This window comes from Phoca vitulina, unplaced genomic scaffold, assembly GCF_004348235.1.
Source record: "Phoca vitulina isolate PV1807 unplaced genomic scaffold, GSC_HSeal_1.0 scaffold25, whole genome shotgun sequence".
NCBI classification, from domain to species: domain Eukaryota; kingdom Metazoa; phylum Chordata; class Mammalia; order Carnivora; family Phocidae; genus Phoca; species Phoca vitulina.
Window position 1 is genome coordinate 7,594,874 of NW_022589728.1, and position 15,161 is coordinate 7,610,034.

General features: G+C 37.0%; 1 protein-coding gene across 1 annotated transcript; it reads left to right on the forward strand.

The window, feature by feature from the left end:
* The first annotated feature begins 545 nt into the window (after window positions 1–545).
* Window positions 546–9,844, forward strand: RP1 (RP1 axonemal microtubule associated). Its single transcript, XM_032421940.1, has 3 exons — window positions 546–1,172; window positions 2,064–2,235; window positions 4,206–9,844. The coding sequence occupies exons 1-3, from the start codon at window positions 546–548 to the stop codon at window positions 9,842–9,844; spliced, it is 6,438 nt and encodes a 2,145-aa protein (XP_032277831.1).
* Window positions 9,845–15,161: the final 5,317 nt, after the last annotated feature.

Sequence of the window (15,161 nt, forward strand, 5' to 3'; positions counted from 1 at the left end):
AAAATTTAGCAATGTATAAGAAACAAATATTTATCCATAGCTTTGCCACTCAATGATAATTACCATCAACATTAGGGCTATATATACTTTTGGATTTTTTTCCCACTAGTATATATATATACTGGCAATGGCATGACATACGTATTTTATAAATTGCCTTTTCACTTAGTAATAGATTATGATCATTTTTCTATTCCAATAAATACAGACTTACAATGTCATGTTTAATGGTTACATAGCTTCCCAGTGCATGGGTGTATACAATATAATTTATTTAAGGACACCTTTATTCGTGTCTTTAGATTGTTTTTATTTTGAATTACAAATATCCTTATTTGTTTCACTTATGTCTTTTTATTGTAAACCCCTTACAATTATCATTCAAAATAGGCAAGAATAACAAATGAATAAATGAATGAATGAAATGCTAGGAATAGCCTAGATATCTACAACTGTAATTAGATTGCAGTTGCATTATCATGTATTCTTTATGGTGCTGTCATTGTGGAGATGAATAATTTTTCCCCCTCTAGTTCTCAGCCAAAATGAGCGAAACTTCTTCCACAAGTTTTTCCATGATTCATCGGACTTCTTCTGAAGGTCAAGTTCCTTCCCCTCGCCACCTGAGCATCATGCATCCTGTTGTGGCCAAAAAGATCAGCTTCTACAAGAGCGGAGACCCGCAATTTGGTGGGGTCAGGGTGGTGGTCAACCCTCGTTCCTTCAAGACATTTGATGCTTTGCTGGATAATTTGTCAAGGAAGGTGCCCTTACCTTTTGGGGTGAGGAACATCAGCACCCCTCGGGGAAGACACAGCATCACACGCCTGGAGGAGCTAGAGGATGGCGAGTCGTACCTGTGCTCCCACCGCAGGAAGGTGCAGCCAGTGGATCTTGACAAGGCCCGCCGGCGCCCACGACCCTGGCACAGCAGCCGGGCCATCACTGTGCAGGCGCAGTACTCCCCTCCAACGGGCGCAGCTCCCGCTGCCGCTCCCGGCATGCTGCGCGCCCCGCGAAGGCTCTTGGTCTTTAGAAATGGCGACCCGAAGATGAGGCGTACGGTGGTTATGAACAGAAGGGTTGCACAGAACTTCCAGGCCTTTCTGCGACACCTGACGGAGGTTATGCGGTTCCCGGTGACCAAGCTGTACGCGACGGACGGAAGGAAGGTGAGTGTTCCGGGGGTTTCTTACGTCTGAGCTTGCGTCGTGTGGGACATGGATGGAGGCCCCAGAGAAAGGAAGGCTTCGCGTGCGTGCGTGTGTGTGTGTGTGTGTATGTGTGTGTATTCCTACCCTCGTGGGAGGGCGCTGGCTCACCTGGGTGCGTGGCCCCACTGTTCTCTGCTCAGAATCTAAAGAAGCCACTGCCAAGAGGGGCTCTTTTTAATCTCACACTCCCTCCCCCGTTCTGCCTTCCTTGAGCACTGAGTTGTATAATCTGTTGGCACAGAATGCAATCGCGACAATATTTCTTGAAAAGCCATGGCCAAGAGTGATATTGTTAGGTAGAGAAAGCATTTTTTTCTGCCATCCGTGCTGGGGGGTGGGTGGGTGAACAGGGGAGAGCTTCCCCTGCAGCTGTCAGCGTGTCCACCAGGCCCTTTCTCAGCTGGCTCAGGATAGACGTTTGGCTACAGCTGGATATTTTGGTGGGGAAGGCAGAGGCAGGACTGCATACCTTTTAAAGATTTCTTTAGTTATGGCAGAAGACTGATCTCTCTTCAGGTAGTATACAGGTTGAATAGAGATGTTGGTCTAGCCACCCCCACCTTGATACTTGGTAACTTTGTATACATTATTGGTGCCTAATGAACACTTGGTGATTATCCCTTTCAAGGCCTGAATTGATTCCACTCACTACAAAATTAATATATGGAAAGGGGGCACTTGGCTGACTGAGTCCACCTGACTCTTGATATCGGGGTTGTGAGTTCAAAGCCCCACGTTGGGTATAGGGATTATTTAAAAAATAATAAAATCTTAAAAAAATTATCATATGGAAAGAACAAAAGCTTCATGTTGCTCATGTAAGGACCTTAACTCTTTGGTTTCTTCTAGGTTCCCAGTCTGCAGGCCGTGATCCTCAGCTCTGGAGCTGTGGTGGCAGCAGGAAGGGAGCCATTTAAACCAGGAAATTATGACATCCAGAAGTACTTGCTTTCTGCAAGATTACCAGGGATCTCTCATCATGTATACACCAAGGGAAGTGCTAGGTCAGAAAGCAGAAAGAGTAAGTCCCTTAAATATGCTCTTATTTTTAGCCCTGAGTTGTGGTTTTTTTCTTTTAACCACAACATTCAAAGAAAAAAAAAAAACAATCCATGCTTAAAATGGCCAATTTCCTTTGTCACATGAGAAAAAATGAGGGGATCAAAAACATTCTAAACTGGAATTGGTTTATGTATAGTTGGAAAGAATCATAGAGATTGTATTTTTTTTTTTTTTTTTAGATTTTTTCAAATCAATCAATGATTAAATTGAGGGGGTAAGCCTTTATTTGTGTGTGTGTGTGTGGGGGGCGCATATAATACCTAGATAAAAAATAAAAATACCAGCATTTCTTGATTTGGAGAGGAATTCTATGGAATTTGTATAAGTGGCATCTGGTAGTTAAAAGTTTTCTCCAAATAGTACCATGCAGTATCATAGCTGAGCTCAGCAGGTTAGTTGAGTGACTGTGCTTTTAAAAATCTCTTAAGTACATGTGAACTGTACCTTCTGAAGTTATTCCAGTAAAAATCACAGCCCTTGGATCCTTTTTTTTTATTTATTAAAAAAGTTCATGTAGTCAGTTCATGCTGGTTAATAATAATGTAGGTTGATAATTCCTTAGGAAATGCTGCACAATATAGCATAATCCTTTGGGTAGGGGAGAAGGAGGGCTTGTTGATGCCCAAGATTATAGGATGCACTATAAATTCTCTCTGCAGGCATGGTTAATTGTATTATTCATTGTGCTCAGTATTTTAATCTCATTATTCTTTGTGCACAGTGTTTTAGCTCTATGCTAAGGAATTGATTGCCACTTACACTTAAATTTTGGTTTTTATTTAGACGTGGAATAATAAACCCTTTAAGTAGTATTAATCCCTCTACTTATTGCTAAAGTGGGTGAAACTCATCTACTATTGATATACTCAATAGATATCTATTAATGTTTCTACTTTGTAGGCATTAGCTGCCAAATATCTGTTAAGCACATAGTAGTACTGTTTCACTGTGCTCATTTTACTAAAATGATTTTATTATTTTGTGTGATATGGGTTGTGAGTATGATTTTTGATGGAGTTAGGGAATCTGAGGGCTTTGTTAAATTTTACTTTAAAAAATTTTAAGTGAGGCCTTTTCATTTGTAATTTTGGTAAATGCATACCAAAAGTAAGAGAAAATATTTCCGGGTTTATACTCTGAAATGTTGAAGGTGTTTAATTGATGCCAAGTATATATAAATCTATACAAACTCCTAATAAGAATTTGAGATTAAGAAGCTAGAGTACTAAAGTTATCTTTAGAGACAGACAATAAAAATATAACTAGATATGTTGGTCTGTTGTCTAGCTCTGTTCTCTTTTGTGCCCTATATTAAATCAAATGTACTAATTATACAAAGTGAATGCTAAAGTAATAATTATTACTCGATTAATGTTGACTTCTAAGTAAATTCTAAAAATGTTTTAACTTTCATAATATTGTAGATGTCTCTCTTAGATATGCACAGACAGGAAAATGAATATCACTGTAAATTATTACTCACTTTGTTTGCATAGATAAGCAGCACTTAGACTCCAGTTTCAGTACTAGTAAACAAAAAAACAAAACAAAATCCCACAAAAATCTTTTTATTTTTGCTAGAATCCTTAGCAATTTCTTCTTGATACTTTCCTTATTAAAATTGCCTAATTAAACTCACAAAAATTAAAATTCTGTGAATCTCTTTATTGAAGTAAGATTATAGGTTTTCTTTTTGAGAGTAGCTTGTAGAAATGTACCAGATATCATAGTGAATTCAAATAACCAATGAATACATAAAGGTGAGAAACATATTAATATCTTACTATGAAATTTAGAAAATATGGTATTTTTCATACTAATTATTTATTTTTCTTTTCCTTCTTTGCTGCCTCTTCTATTGGATATTTATAACTTCTCTGTCTTCTACATTTTGATGTGGGGCATCTTTTACTCTTAAAATCTTGAAAGTGAGTACACATGTGCCTTCAAGTCCAAAGTCCCAGATTTATTCTGTTTCTTCGGACAAAATGCATAATATTGATTGCTACTCAGACCATTCTTTTGCTTCAGAAAATTACTTGGCCTTAGAAAAAAATGATTCTCAGAATTTATTGATATATCCTTCTGAAGATGATATTGAGAAATCAATTATTTTTAATCAAGATGGTACCATGACAGTTGAGATGAAAGTTCGATTTAAGATAAAAGAGGAGGAAACCATAAAATGGACCACTGTCAGTAGAGCAAGTCTTTCTCATAACAATGAGAAGAATGAGGTAGGCAGTTTTCCAGGAAGAAGAGATGATCAGTCTTCTGGTTTAAAAATTGCAGCATGCTCATTGTCTACAGATGTCTCATCTCTAGAGAAAGACAATAATCAAGAGGGCAGTTTGGCAGAGGACATAAACACTCAAATGACAGATCAAGAGACTGAAACTTGCACTTTTGCTAGTAGGCAGAATACTGCTATGAACACAAACACCATCCAGGAGACTATGGATCAAGGAAAGCATCATTTTTATAGGCCCCCTACACCTGGACCAAGAAGAGTGAGACAAAAGAAATCTGTGAGAGGGAGTGTGACCTTGGTATCTGAAACTGAAGTTCAAGAGGAAATGATCTTTAGTGAAGAGAGGGAAGATGGGGAAAACAAATCTGAATATCATATGTTCACACATTCTTGCAGTAAAATGTCATCAGTATCTAACAAACCAGTGCTTGTTCAGATCAATAACAATGAGCAGATGGAGTCATCTTTAGAAAGAAAAAAGGAAAGCAGGCTGTTCAAGTCAGGTGCAATACATGCTGGTGTTGTAGAAATTACAAGTCAGAAGATGTTAGAGATGTCTCATAATAATGGCTTGCCACAGACTATATTAGAAAACTCAATTGTGGAGGAAGGTATAGTTGATAGTGGAAGATCAGACAACAAAACTAGTATCAAAAACTTAAGACCTTGTGGTGACACCAGTGATAGATTCAGTCCTATTTTGGCAGATACAACTCATTCTTTAAGTAACAACTCTGGAGCTGACAGAGCTATTTCTGAGACCCTAGCTTCAATAGGGTCTTCCACTGTCATCACAAGAATTGACAGACTAACTAATGAATTTGCTCAGTGTGGTTTAACAAAATTTCCAGCAAATGAAAAGCAGATTTCATCATCTGTTGCCAGCAAAAAGAAGATGAAATCTCAGCAACAAATGATAAATTCCAGGTATCAGGATGGGAAGATTGCAACCAAAGGAATTCTTAGTAAGAGTAAGAGAATAAACACAGGAGGTAGAATTGCACAGGAAGTCATATTGGAGGATTCAGACAGTTCCCTTAAAGGAGGAATACTTTGTGAGGAAGACCTCCATGGAAGTGATATGGTGATTGAATCAAATTATTGTTGTTCCAAAAGTAATATCAATCCCATGAATTCCAAGAATTTCCATGTAAATAAGTTAAATACTCTTCAGAATCCTAAGAAGTTTCAAGGACTTTTAGCCAAAAGGAAGTCCAGACCAGTAAGTTTAGGAGGACCTACAAAAAGAGAAATTGGTCAAGACAATAAAGTATTTCCCCATAATGACTTTAGGTGTTACAAAAATAATTTTGAAGATCAAAATTTATTTCATGTTTTTAACTTCCTTGAGCAAAAACTCAGTGCTTTTTGTGGACCACAGGCTCAAGCAGAAATAGCATCTTGGTATTCGAGAGGAATGACCAAGAAAAGTTTAGTTTCAAAAGTTAATAATTCACACATAACTTTAAAAACTCAGAAAAAACACAAAGGGGATAAGTTGAAATTAAGTACTGTTGTAAGTAAACAACATGTTACAACCAGGGCAAATTCCTTAGCTTCTTTGAAAAAAGCTGTTTTTCCTGAGGATATTAGCCATCATTCAGCTCAAAATTATATACAGAGATGGTTGCAGAGCATAAAACCGCATTCAGCTCTGCAACCTAGAAAATCAGCTCCAATATACAAAAAAGAAAGGAGTGTGGTAAGTTGTAACAACAATGGTTTTGCAGGAACTAATTCCCACACAAGTTCTGGAAAAGGAAATAATTTTGTTAGGGAAAGTAATAAACACATAACTAAAAGTGCCAGTTCGACAGAAAATCTAGACAAAAAGGTAGGTAAATCTTTTAACAAAGATAACGGTGAAGAACTTTCTAAAGATCTCTGTGAGAATCAAGTTGAATCTCTGAATGATGCTTGCTTGCTTCCCTTGCATGAAAATTGTGCTTTGTCACAGTCATCTGTCGATGATCATAATACTAAAATCCAGGTATGTGCTGAAAAATTAGGACCAGAGGTAAGCCTTATTTACCAAGAAATAAATCTAGCTACAAAAAGGCACAGTGTAGAGGCTGCTATTCAAGTAGATCTTATGGAAGAAAACACTCCAAAAGACCTTTTACCAGTCTTGCTGCTTCACCAACTGCAAGCTTTAGTTCCTAGTATTCATAAGACTCAGAATGGAATTATTCAAATGCCAGGTTCACTTGCAGATGTTCCCTTCCCTTCCCCAATATGTAAGTCATATACTAATGTCCTTCTAGCTTGGCTTCTGGTGCTAAGCTTAAAGGGAAGTATAAATAGCTTCTGCCAAGGTGATGCTCACAAGACTACCAACAGAGCTTCAGAAATACTTGCATTATTGGAGGTTCTAAAGCATACTGCCATCACCGAGGAAGCTGATGATTTGAAGGCTGCTGTTGCCAATTTAGTGGAATCAACCACAAATCATTTTGGACTCACTGAGAAAGAACAAGACATGGTTCCAAGAGGACTTTCTGCAAATTGTTCCACACCCAATACTCAGAGAGTTCCTAAGTGCATTGAAAATGAAAAAACACAGAAAATCTCCTTTTTAGATGGAGGCTACTCTGCCATTGAGGACTGTGGTCCTGAAGTCTGTGTTTCAGAGTTGACTTGTTCTTCATGTCAGATGTGCACTGTGAATAAGACCTATCCTCCAAAAGAGACTTGTAACCTCAGTGACATTTTTTCCCCTAGTGATGGCTCTACCATTGATCAGACCTCCATGAATAAGGCTTGTTTCCTAGGAGAGGTCTGTTCACTTACTGATGTTCTGTCTTCCCATAAGGCTTGTGCTCCTGATGAAAACCGTAGTTATGAGGCAACTTGCCCAGTTGATGAGACCTACATTCCCAACAAAGTCTGCAATACCAGTGACTTTTTAAATTCCAAAGAAAACACATGTGCTGATATTTTGGAATTGACTGAAGAATTAGAAAGGAATGATGAAGTTCAGAAAGACCTAAATATTTTGGCAGACCCTGGATGTAAACATGGCTTTAATATATTGGTGTCACCCCAAAATACCAGCAATTTAAGCCACTGTGGCTTTACCATAAATGAAACTGAACCAGAAATTGATAAGGGACATAGTTCTGTAGCTGAATTTAAAAATTGTTCATTAAAGAAGTTTCAGGGTAAAAATGTATCTACATCCTCTGATAAGGAAGACTCAAAGACTTCTGAAGAACCAGGCTCAGTAACTGATAGCATGACATCAAGTGAAAGAAACATTTCAGAATTGGAATCTTTTGAAGAATTAGAAAACCAGGACACTGATATCTTTCATACAAAGGTAAATGCAGGAGAGCAGGCCACTGAAGAATTGATCCAAAAAGAGTTAGAGACCAGTAAAAATTTGGAATTAATAGAAGTCTCCAGCAGGAACATTACGGAAGAAGAAAAAAGAAATGGTGTAATTTGTGAGGCAATCAGTAGGAGGCTGGCAATACCACCATCTTTAGTGTTTTGCTATGATTCTAAGCAAAATACTGAAAAGGAACTCAATGAAGGAGAAACTAAAATGAGAGTAAAAATGATGGTGAAACACATGGAAATCGGAAGTTATTCAGAATCCTCTCTTGATTTTAAAAATAGTTTCACAAGACCAGTGATTTCTGATTGGTCAGAATTTAGACTAGACAGTGAGAATGAGCAGCCATATAAAACATCCAGTGATGGCCCCAATGGCAGTTGTGAGGAGATTGCCCAAGAGAAAGAATACAATAAAGGATTTGTTAAAAGGACAATAGAAAAACTTTACGGTAAAGGAGAAATTAAACCATCTTTTTTTTCTGGGTCTGTACATAGATCTCAGGTTTATCCTTACAATTCTATGGAGTTTCAGTGTGCGAGGAAAGTAGGTCTTTATGATTCTGAAGGTCAGTCATTTGGGTCTTCTGAACAGGTATCTAGTAGTTCATCTATGTTGCAGAAATTTCCAGAAGGTCAAGATAAATGTGACTTTAATGATGTGAGGGCCGGTTATCATGGGGGAGACATTGTAGGACATAGTACAAAACATAATGATTGTAACAGAATCGTTAGAAACATAGAGGAAGGAGTACTGATTGATAAAGGAAAGTGGCTCCTGAAAGAAAATCATTTGTTAAGAGTATCATCTCCTGAAAATTCTGGCTTATATGGCAATGCAGACACCACATCAGTGGATACTCTACTTAATAACAGCAATGAGGTACCATATTCACATTTTGGAAATTTGGCTGAGCTATCCTCTTCAGAATTGGAGGAACTGACTCAACCCCTTGAAGTGAAATGCAGTTATTTTAACATGCCTCATTGTAGTGACTCTGAACCTTTTTGTGAGGATTTGCTAGATGTTCAAAATAAAAGTTGTGCCAAGGAGGGAATACCAGATCATCATGCAGAGGAGAAGGCTAGTCATAAGTCAGAAAGAGTATGCACATCAGTCACTCATGTCTTTACATCTGCTGGTAACAAAGTCCATCCTGTCTCTGATGATACTATTGAAAACCAACCATTGCCTGGTAATAATGTAATTCATGGTGCACTTCAGGAAGGTGACTCTCTGGATAAGCTCTATGCTATTTGTGGCCAGCACTGCCCTATACTAACTGTTATCATCCAACCTATAAATGAGGAAGACCGAGGATTTGTATATTGCAAAGATTCTGATATTGAAAATTTCTTGGGTCTCCATTTATGGATGAAAATACACCCATATTTACTACAGTCAAACAAAACCATGTTCAGAGATGAGAACAATAAAGCAAGTGGTAGAAAAGCATTTATTGATAATACCATTGATGATACATTTGATCAGCTTTATTTTAATAATACATTTGACTTGATGGATAAAAGAAAATTAAGAAAATTAAAAGGAATTAACTCTTTGAGCTTAGAGGAAGAAAATAACTTAAAGAAATTTCAATTATATTTAAATAAAAAGTTTTGTGTGAATTTCTTGGACGCATCATTGTTGGTTGTGGATGATGTGAATTCAAATACACAGGACCCCACCAATCAGACAAATGAAATCTTTGAAGTAGTTGATGAGAATAACAACTTACTAAATAGCAGATTTCAGAACTCATTAACAAATCTCAACCAAGTAGTAAGAGAAAATAGCAACTATCATTTCTCCTTTGAAATGAATGGTCAAACCTGCCTATTTTACCAAGTTGAGACATCCTTAAATATTAGCAACAGAAATGTATTAGAAATATTTTATATATTTGAGGATGAAAATCTTTTTATTTGGGAAGAGGAAAGCCAAATTGATCTTGAAAACAGTGATGAACAAGACTTATAATTTTAATATCAGCACAGCCTTTTAAAATCAGTGTGTTTTTTCCTCATAATGAGATGAAACACATGGGATGGGTATAGACTAGATAACCTCTAAAAATTTCACACTTTAAAATGAGCTTATTCTAGAAAGTTTGCACTTGGATAATCTGATTTGACTTTCATTATTCTTCTGTTCTTCATTTTTCCAAAAATTACAGACTCAGTTTTTATTCTACTATTTTTGAAATTTCTGTGTGTTTTCCCCTGAACATATGTAATTTCCTGGAACTGTGATTTTTTTTTAGGACATCATAAAAACCCTAAGGACAGGAATTCTTTTTTCTCTCTTTTTATGTTGTTCATTTTAGTGCAAAATGTGTATTCAATAAATGGAATAGACATAGTCTCAAAGTGTATTTCATTTATTAATTTTAACTCTGATTTAATAAAGGTATGAAGATAAGATCTCCACAACAATCTCATAAGTTTCTTGTTCCAAATATGTTGAATCTAGTTTCCTCAGAACATCTATCTAATGAACCCACAAGCCTTTCCAAGGGACAGGATTCACCATTTTTCCTCATGATTAGAAAAAGATGCTTTACTACTATGCTGCCTCTTTGTACTTTGCCTAGAAATTATAATCTTTTAAACAGTAGTAAAATGTCAAGAAATCCAAATGGGTCATAAAAAAAAAAAAGGAAAAACTTAAGGCATGCTCTGAAGAAAAATTAAAGGAGCTGGAATGATTGAACTTGGGAAAGAAAATTTTAAAATTTAAAATTCTCAAAATTGAAGAAAAACTGCTGTGAAGAGGAACTTGACATTTTTTTATGTTCAACTGCATTGATAAAAACTTAATTAGATATAAGGAAAAGCATATTGCCTAGAAGGATAAATAAATTTGATTAGACTATAAATTGCTTGTTTTGTATACTTGTGGTATTTTGCCTGGGATTTATCCAGGGAACCTTTTAAGATTCCTCCCACTTCATGACTATATCACAGACTATATTGATGGTATAGAAACAAGTCTTATAAAACATTGAAATCTATGTCTCTTATCTGGAATGGACTTAAAGTAGAACAATTAATGTTTTTTGGAGCCACAAATGGAGGTGCTAAAACAACAAATTTGGTATTGAGTAACTAAAGGTAACTAATTACATAAAAAATACCTCTGGTTTCAGTTTAACATGAGTTATAAATCCATAAACAATTATAAGTTGTTATTTATTTCACCAGATGAAGACTTAGCCTCTATGTACAGTATACTTTTTCTACATTATGTGATATGCTTTTCTCATTGAAAAGTAGAGTTTGCCATGTTACATAAGCCTCTGTAATGACCAGTGAGAATTTTGTTGAAATAAAGGGCTAAAATTGTGAAGAAATAATAGAAAAGGGGGAATTTCTGTTAATTTTGTGCTTACTTTATAGTAGGTCTATTGTAGTCTTACAGATCTATTAAGTGTAATCGTCATAAAGACACTGAGTTTGGCTTTGCTATACTCTCTTTTTATAGGTGACAGAACCTAGAGGCAGGGACATAAAGTGCTGTCATTGGTGGTGCATAGTACCACTGTCAGAATTTGAACCCAGACCTTTGTGCTTGAAAATCACTGTTATTTTTATTACACCTTTATTCTTTTTATGTAAGGAAAAAGTGGTAAAATATTTAAAAAACTGGGCACCTGCATGGCTCAGTTAAGTGTCTGACTCTTGATTTCAGCTCAGGTCATGATCTCAGGATTGTGAGATTAAATTAATTAAATAAATAAAATAAAATTCTCTCCTTCTTCCTCTCTGCACCTCATCCCCCTCTACCTCTCCCTCTAAAATATTTATATTTATATTTATAATTTATATCCTATATATTTAAAAATTTTAAAAAATTAGTGCTCTCACCAGAGAAGAGAGAGAAGGAAATTAATTTGGAAAGAGAATGATGTTTAGGTGTATCAAGGAGGTTGGGAAAATCACAACAGCCAGGAGCTTACAGGAAAATATGGCGGGTACCATATGGTTTTTTAGTAATTATACTACATGTGTTTCATTAATACAGTAACACTGCTAGGTGGCCCAGATGATATTGGGAAAAAGAAATTGAGAGTGACATAAATGAATTAGTAATTCATGACTGTGTAATGTACTTATTTAAGATGAATGGGTTCATATGCATTGAATTCAGAGATTTGGATCCACATCTTATATCATGTTTCTATCCCAATTCTAACATATTACTTGGGACACGGTAAGCACCTAGTAAATATGTGTTGAATGCTTACCCCTTATTATCCTCAAATACATATAGGGAGATATGCAAAGATGCTGAGGGATGGAACTAAGTTTTTTGTATTTTATGAAGACTTGCATTAAAAAATATCTTGTAACACAATGAAAGAAGACTAAATGAAACTTCAGAGGAAATTTAAGAATTTTGCATAGACCTGGCTTTTGCTTTAAAGATGAAGTGCCCGAGGGTTGAGGAAGGGATCCTAGCTTATTGTGTTCTGGAGAATATAGCCAACTTGAGAATCTTGGAATCCAGGTGGAATGGTGTAATTATTTTTATGCCCACAAGATGTCAGCTGCGCTATATGCTTTACCAGAAGCTCAATTGCAGCGTTCAGAAAGAGGTTTGCATGGCTAAAGGGAGTGCAAGGATTGAGACAGTCTCTGGGCAGTTCGCTTCTGCTTCAAAGAAAACTGAGGACCCAATTGTACAGGCAACCCCTCCTCCCCACCCCAAGTCTTAAACCCAGAGGGCATATCAGTACTCAGAATTAGAGGAAATAGTCTGTTAGTAGCAAGGAGCTGAAGTTCAAAAGTAGAGGGGATAATAAAAAATGCAAGCTATTCAATAATCATCAGGGTTAGGGCGCCTGGGTGGCTCAGTTGGTTAAGCGACTGCCTTCGGCTCAGGTCATGATCCTGGAGTCCCGGGATCGAGTCCCACATCGGGCTCCCTGCTCGGCAGGGAGTCTGCTTCTCCCTCTGACCATCTCATGCTCTCTCTGTCTCATTCTCTCTCTCAAATAAATAAATAAAATGTTTAAAAAAAAAAAATAATAATCATCAGGGTTGATCCCAAGGAAAACTGAATTTGGAGAGTGGCGGGACAACCCAAAATCCTAACTCCAGTTGAAACTAAGATAATGAATCATTAGCTCAGTGGGTAGGGGTGATTTTTCCATGGTTTACAAATATTTTATGTCTTGTCTTTTCAGTGATGTAAAACACGTCCCGTTTTCAAGGTTTAAACTGAGGTATCAAAGCCATGTTTCATGTTTGTAGCACACATTTTATTAGTTTCCTCATCTGTAAAATGGGGATACCACTTTATTTTTAAAAATTTTTAAAAAATATTTTATTTATTTGTTAGAGAGAGAGAGCACAAGTGGGGGGAGCTGCAGAGGGAGAGGGAGAAGCAGACTCTCCGCTGAGCAGAGAGCCCAATGCAGGGCTTGATCCCAGAACCCTGGGATCATGATCCGAACCGAAAGCAGACGCTTAACCAACTGAGCCACCCAGACACTCCTGTGGCTACCACTTTAAAGGTCTTATCTGTAAAATAAATGTGCCTTTTAAGTTACCTTATAAGATTGTTGTGAGAGGATCACTTCAGAGAATGTTGGTAAAAGCTATTAGCACAGAACTTGGTACACAGTGCTTAATACATTTTAGCTGTTTTGTTTTTTATTTACAATTTAATTTTTTTTTGCCCTTCAAAAATTGAGGTATAGTTAACATGCAATGTTACATTAGTTTCAGGCGCACAACCTAGGGATTTGACAACTCTACATGTTATGCTATGCTCACTACAAGTGTAGCAACTGTCTTGTCACCATACAATGCTATTATAATACCACCGACTATATTCCCTATGCTGTACCTTTCATCCCTGTGACTTATTCATTCCATAACTGGAAGCCTGTACCTACTATTGCCCTTCACCCATTTTGCCCATCCCCCCACCCCTTGTCCTCCGGCAACCACCAGTTTTTCTCTGTGTTTATGGGTCTGTTTCTGCTGTTTTGTTTTGTTTTTTAGATTCCACATATAAGTGAAATCATATGGTATTTGTCTTTATTTGACTTATTTTACTTAGTGTAATGCCCTCTAGGTACATCTATGTTGTTGCAAATGGCAAGATCTTATTCTTTTTTATGGCTGAATAATATTCTGTTCATATACATATGTATATATACATCATTTCTTTATTCATCTATTGATGGACATTTGGGTTCCTTCCATATCTTTTTTTTTTTAAATTTTATTATGTTATGTTAGTCACCATACAATACATCATTAGTTTTTGATGTAGTGATCCACGATCCATTGTTTTTGTATAACACCCAGTGCTCCATGCAGTACGTACCCTCCTTAATACCCATCACCGGGCTAACCAATCCCCGCTCCCCTCTCCCCTCAAAAACCCTGTTTGTTTTTCAGGTCCATAGTCTCTCATGGTTCATCTCTCCCTCCAATTCCCCCCCCCCCATTTTTCCCTTCCTTCTCCTAATGTCCTCCATGCTATTCCTTATGTTCCACAAATAAGTGAAACCATATGATAATTGACTTTCTCTGATTGACTTATTTCACTTAGCATAATCGCCTCCAGTTCTATCCATGTTGATGTAAAAGTTGGGTATTCATCTTTTCTGATGGCTGAGTAATATTCCATTGTATATATAGACCACATCTTCTTTAGCCATTCATCTGTTGAAGGGCCTCTTGGCTCTTTCCACAGTTTGGCTATTGCGGACATTGCTGCTATGAACATTGGGGTGCATGTGGCCCTTCTTTTCACTACATCTGTGTCTTTGGGGTAAATACCCAGTAGTGCATATGCTGGGTCATAGGGTAGCTCTATTTTTAAATTTTTGAGGAACCTCCACACTGTTTTCCAAAGTGGCTGTACCAGCTTGCATTCCCACCAACAGTGTAAGAGGGTTCCCCTTTCTCCACAACCTCTCCAACATTTGTTGTTTCCCTGTCCATTTTTGCCATTCTAAGTGGTATAAGGTGGTATCTCAGTGTGGTTTTCATTTGGATTTCCCTGATGGCTAATGATGATGAACATATTTTCATGTGTCTGTTAGCCGTTTGTATGTCTTCTTCAGAGAAGTGTCTTTTCATATCTTCTGCCCACTTTTTGACTTGATTATTTGTTTTTTGGGTGTTGAGTTTGAGAAGTTCTTTATAGATCTTGGATACCAGCCCTTTATCCGTAGTGTCATTTGCAAATATCTTCTCCCATTCTGTGGGTTGCCTCTTTGTTTTGTTGACTGTTTCCTTTGCTGTGCAGAAGCTTTTTATCTTGATGAAGTCCCAAA

Excerpts from the sequence above, each read along its gene's own strand:
- RP1 (XM_032421940.1), top strand. The coding sequence starts at position 546 with ATGAGCGAAACTTCTTCCACAAGTTTTTCCATGATTCATCGGACTTCT. Across the intron at positions 1,173-2,063 it reads ACGCGACGGACGGAAGGAAG|GTTCCCAGTCTGCAGGCCGT; the intron begins GTGAGTGTTCCG and ends GGTTTCTTCTAG. Across the intron at positions 2,236-4,205 it reads TAGGTCAGAAAGCAGAAAGA|TGAGTACACATGTGCCTTCA; the intron begins GTAAGTCCCTTA and ends AAATCTTGAAAG.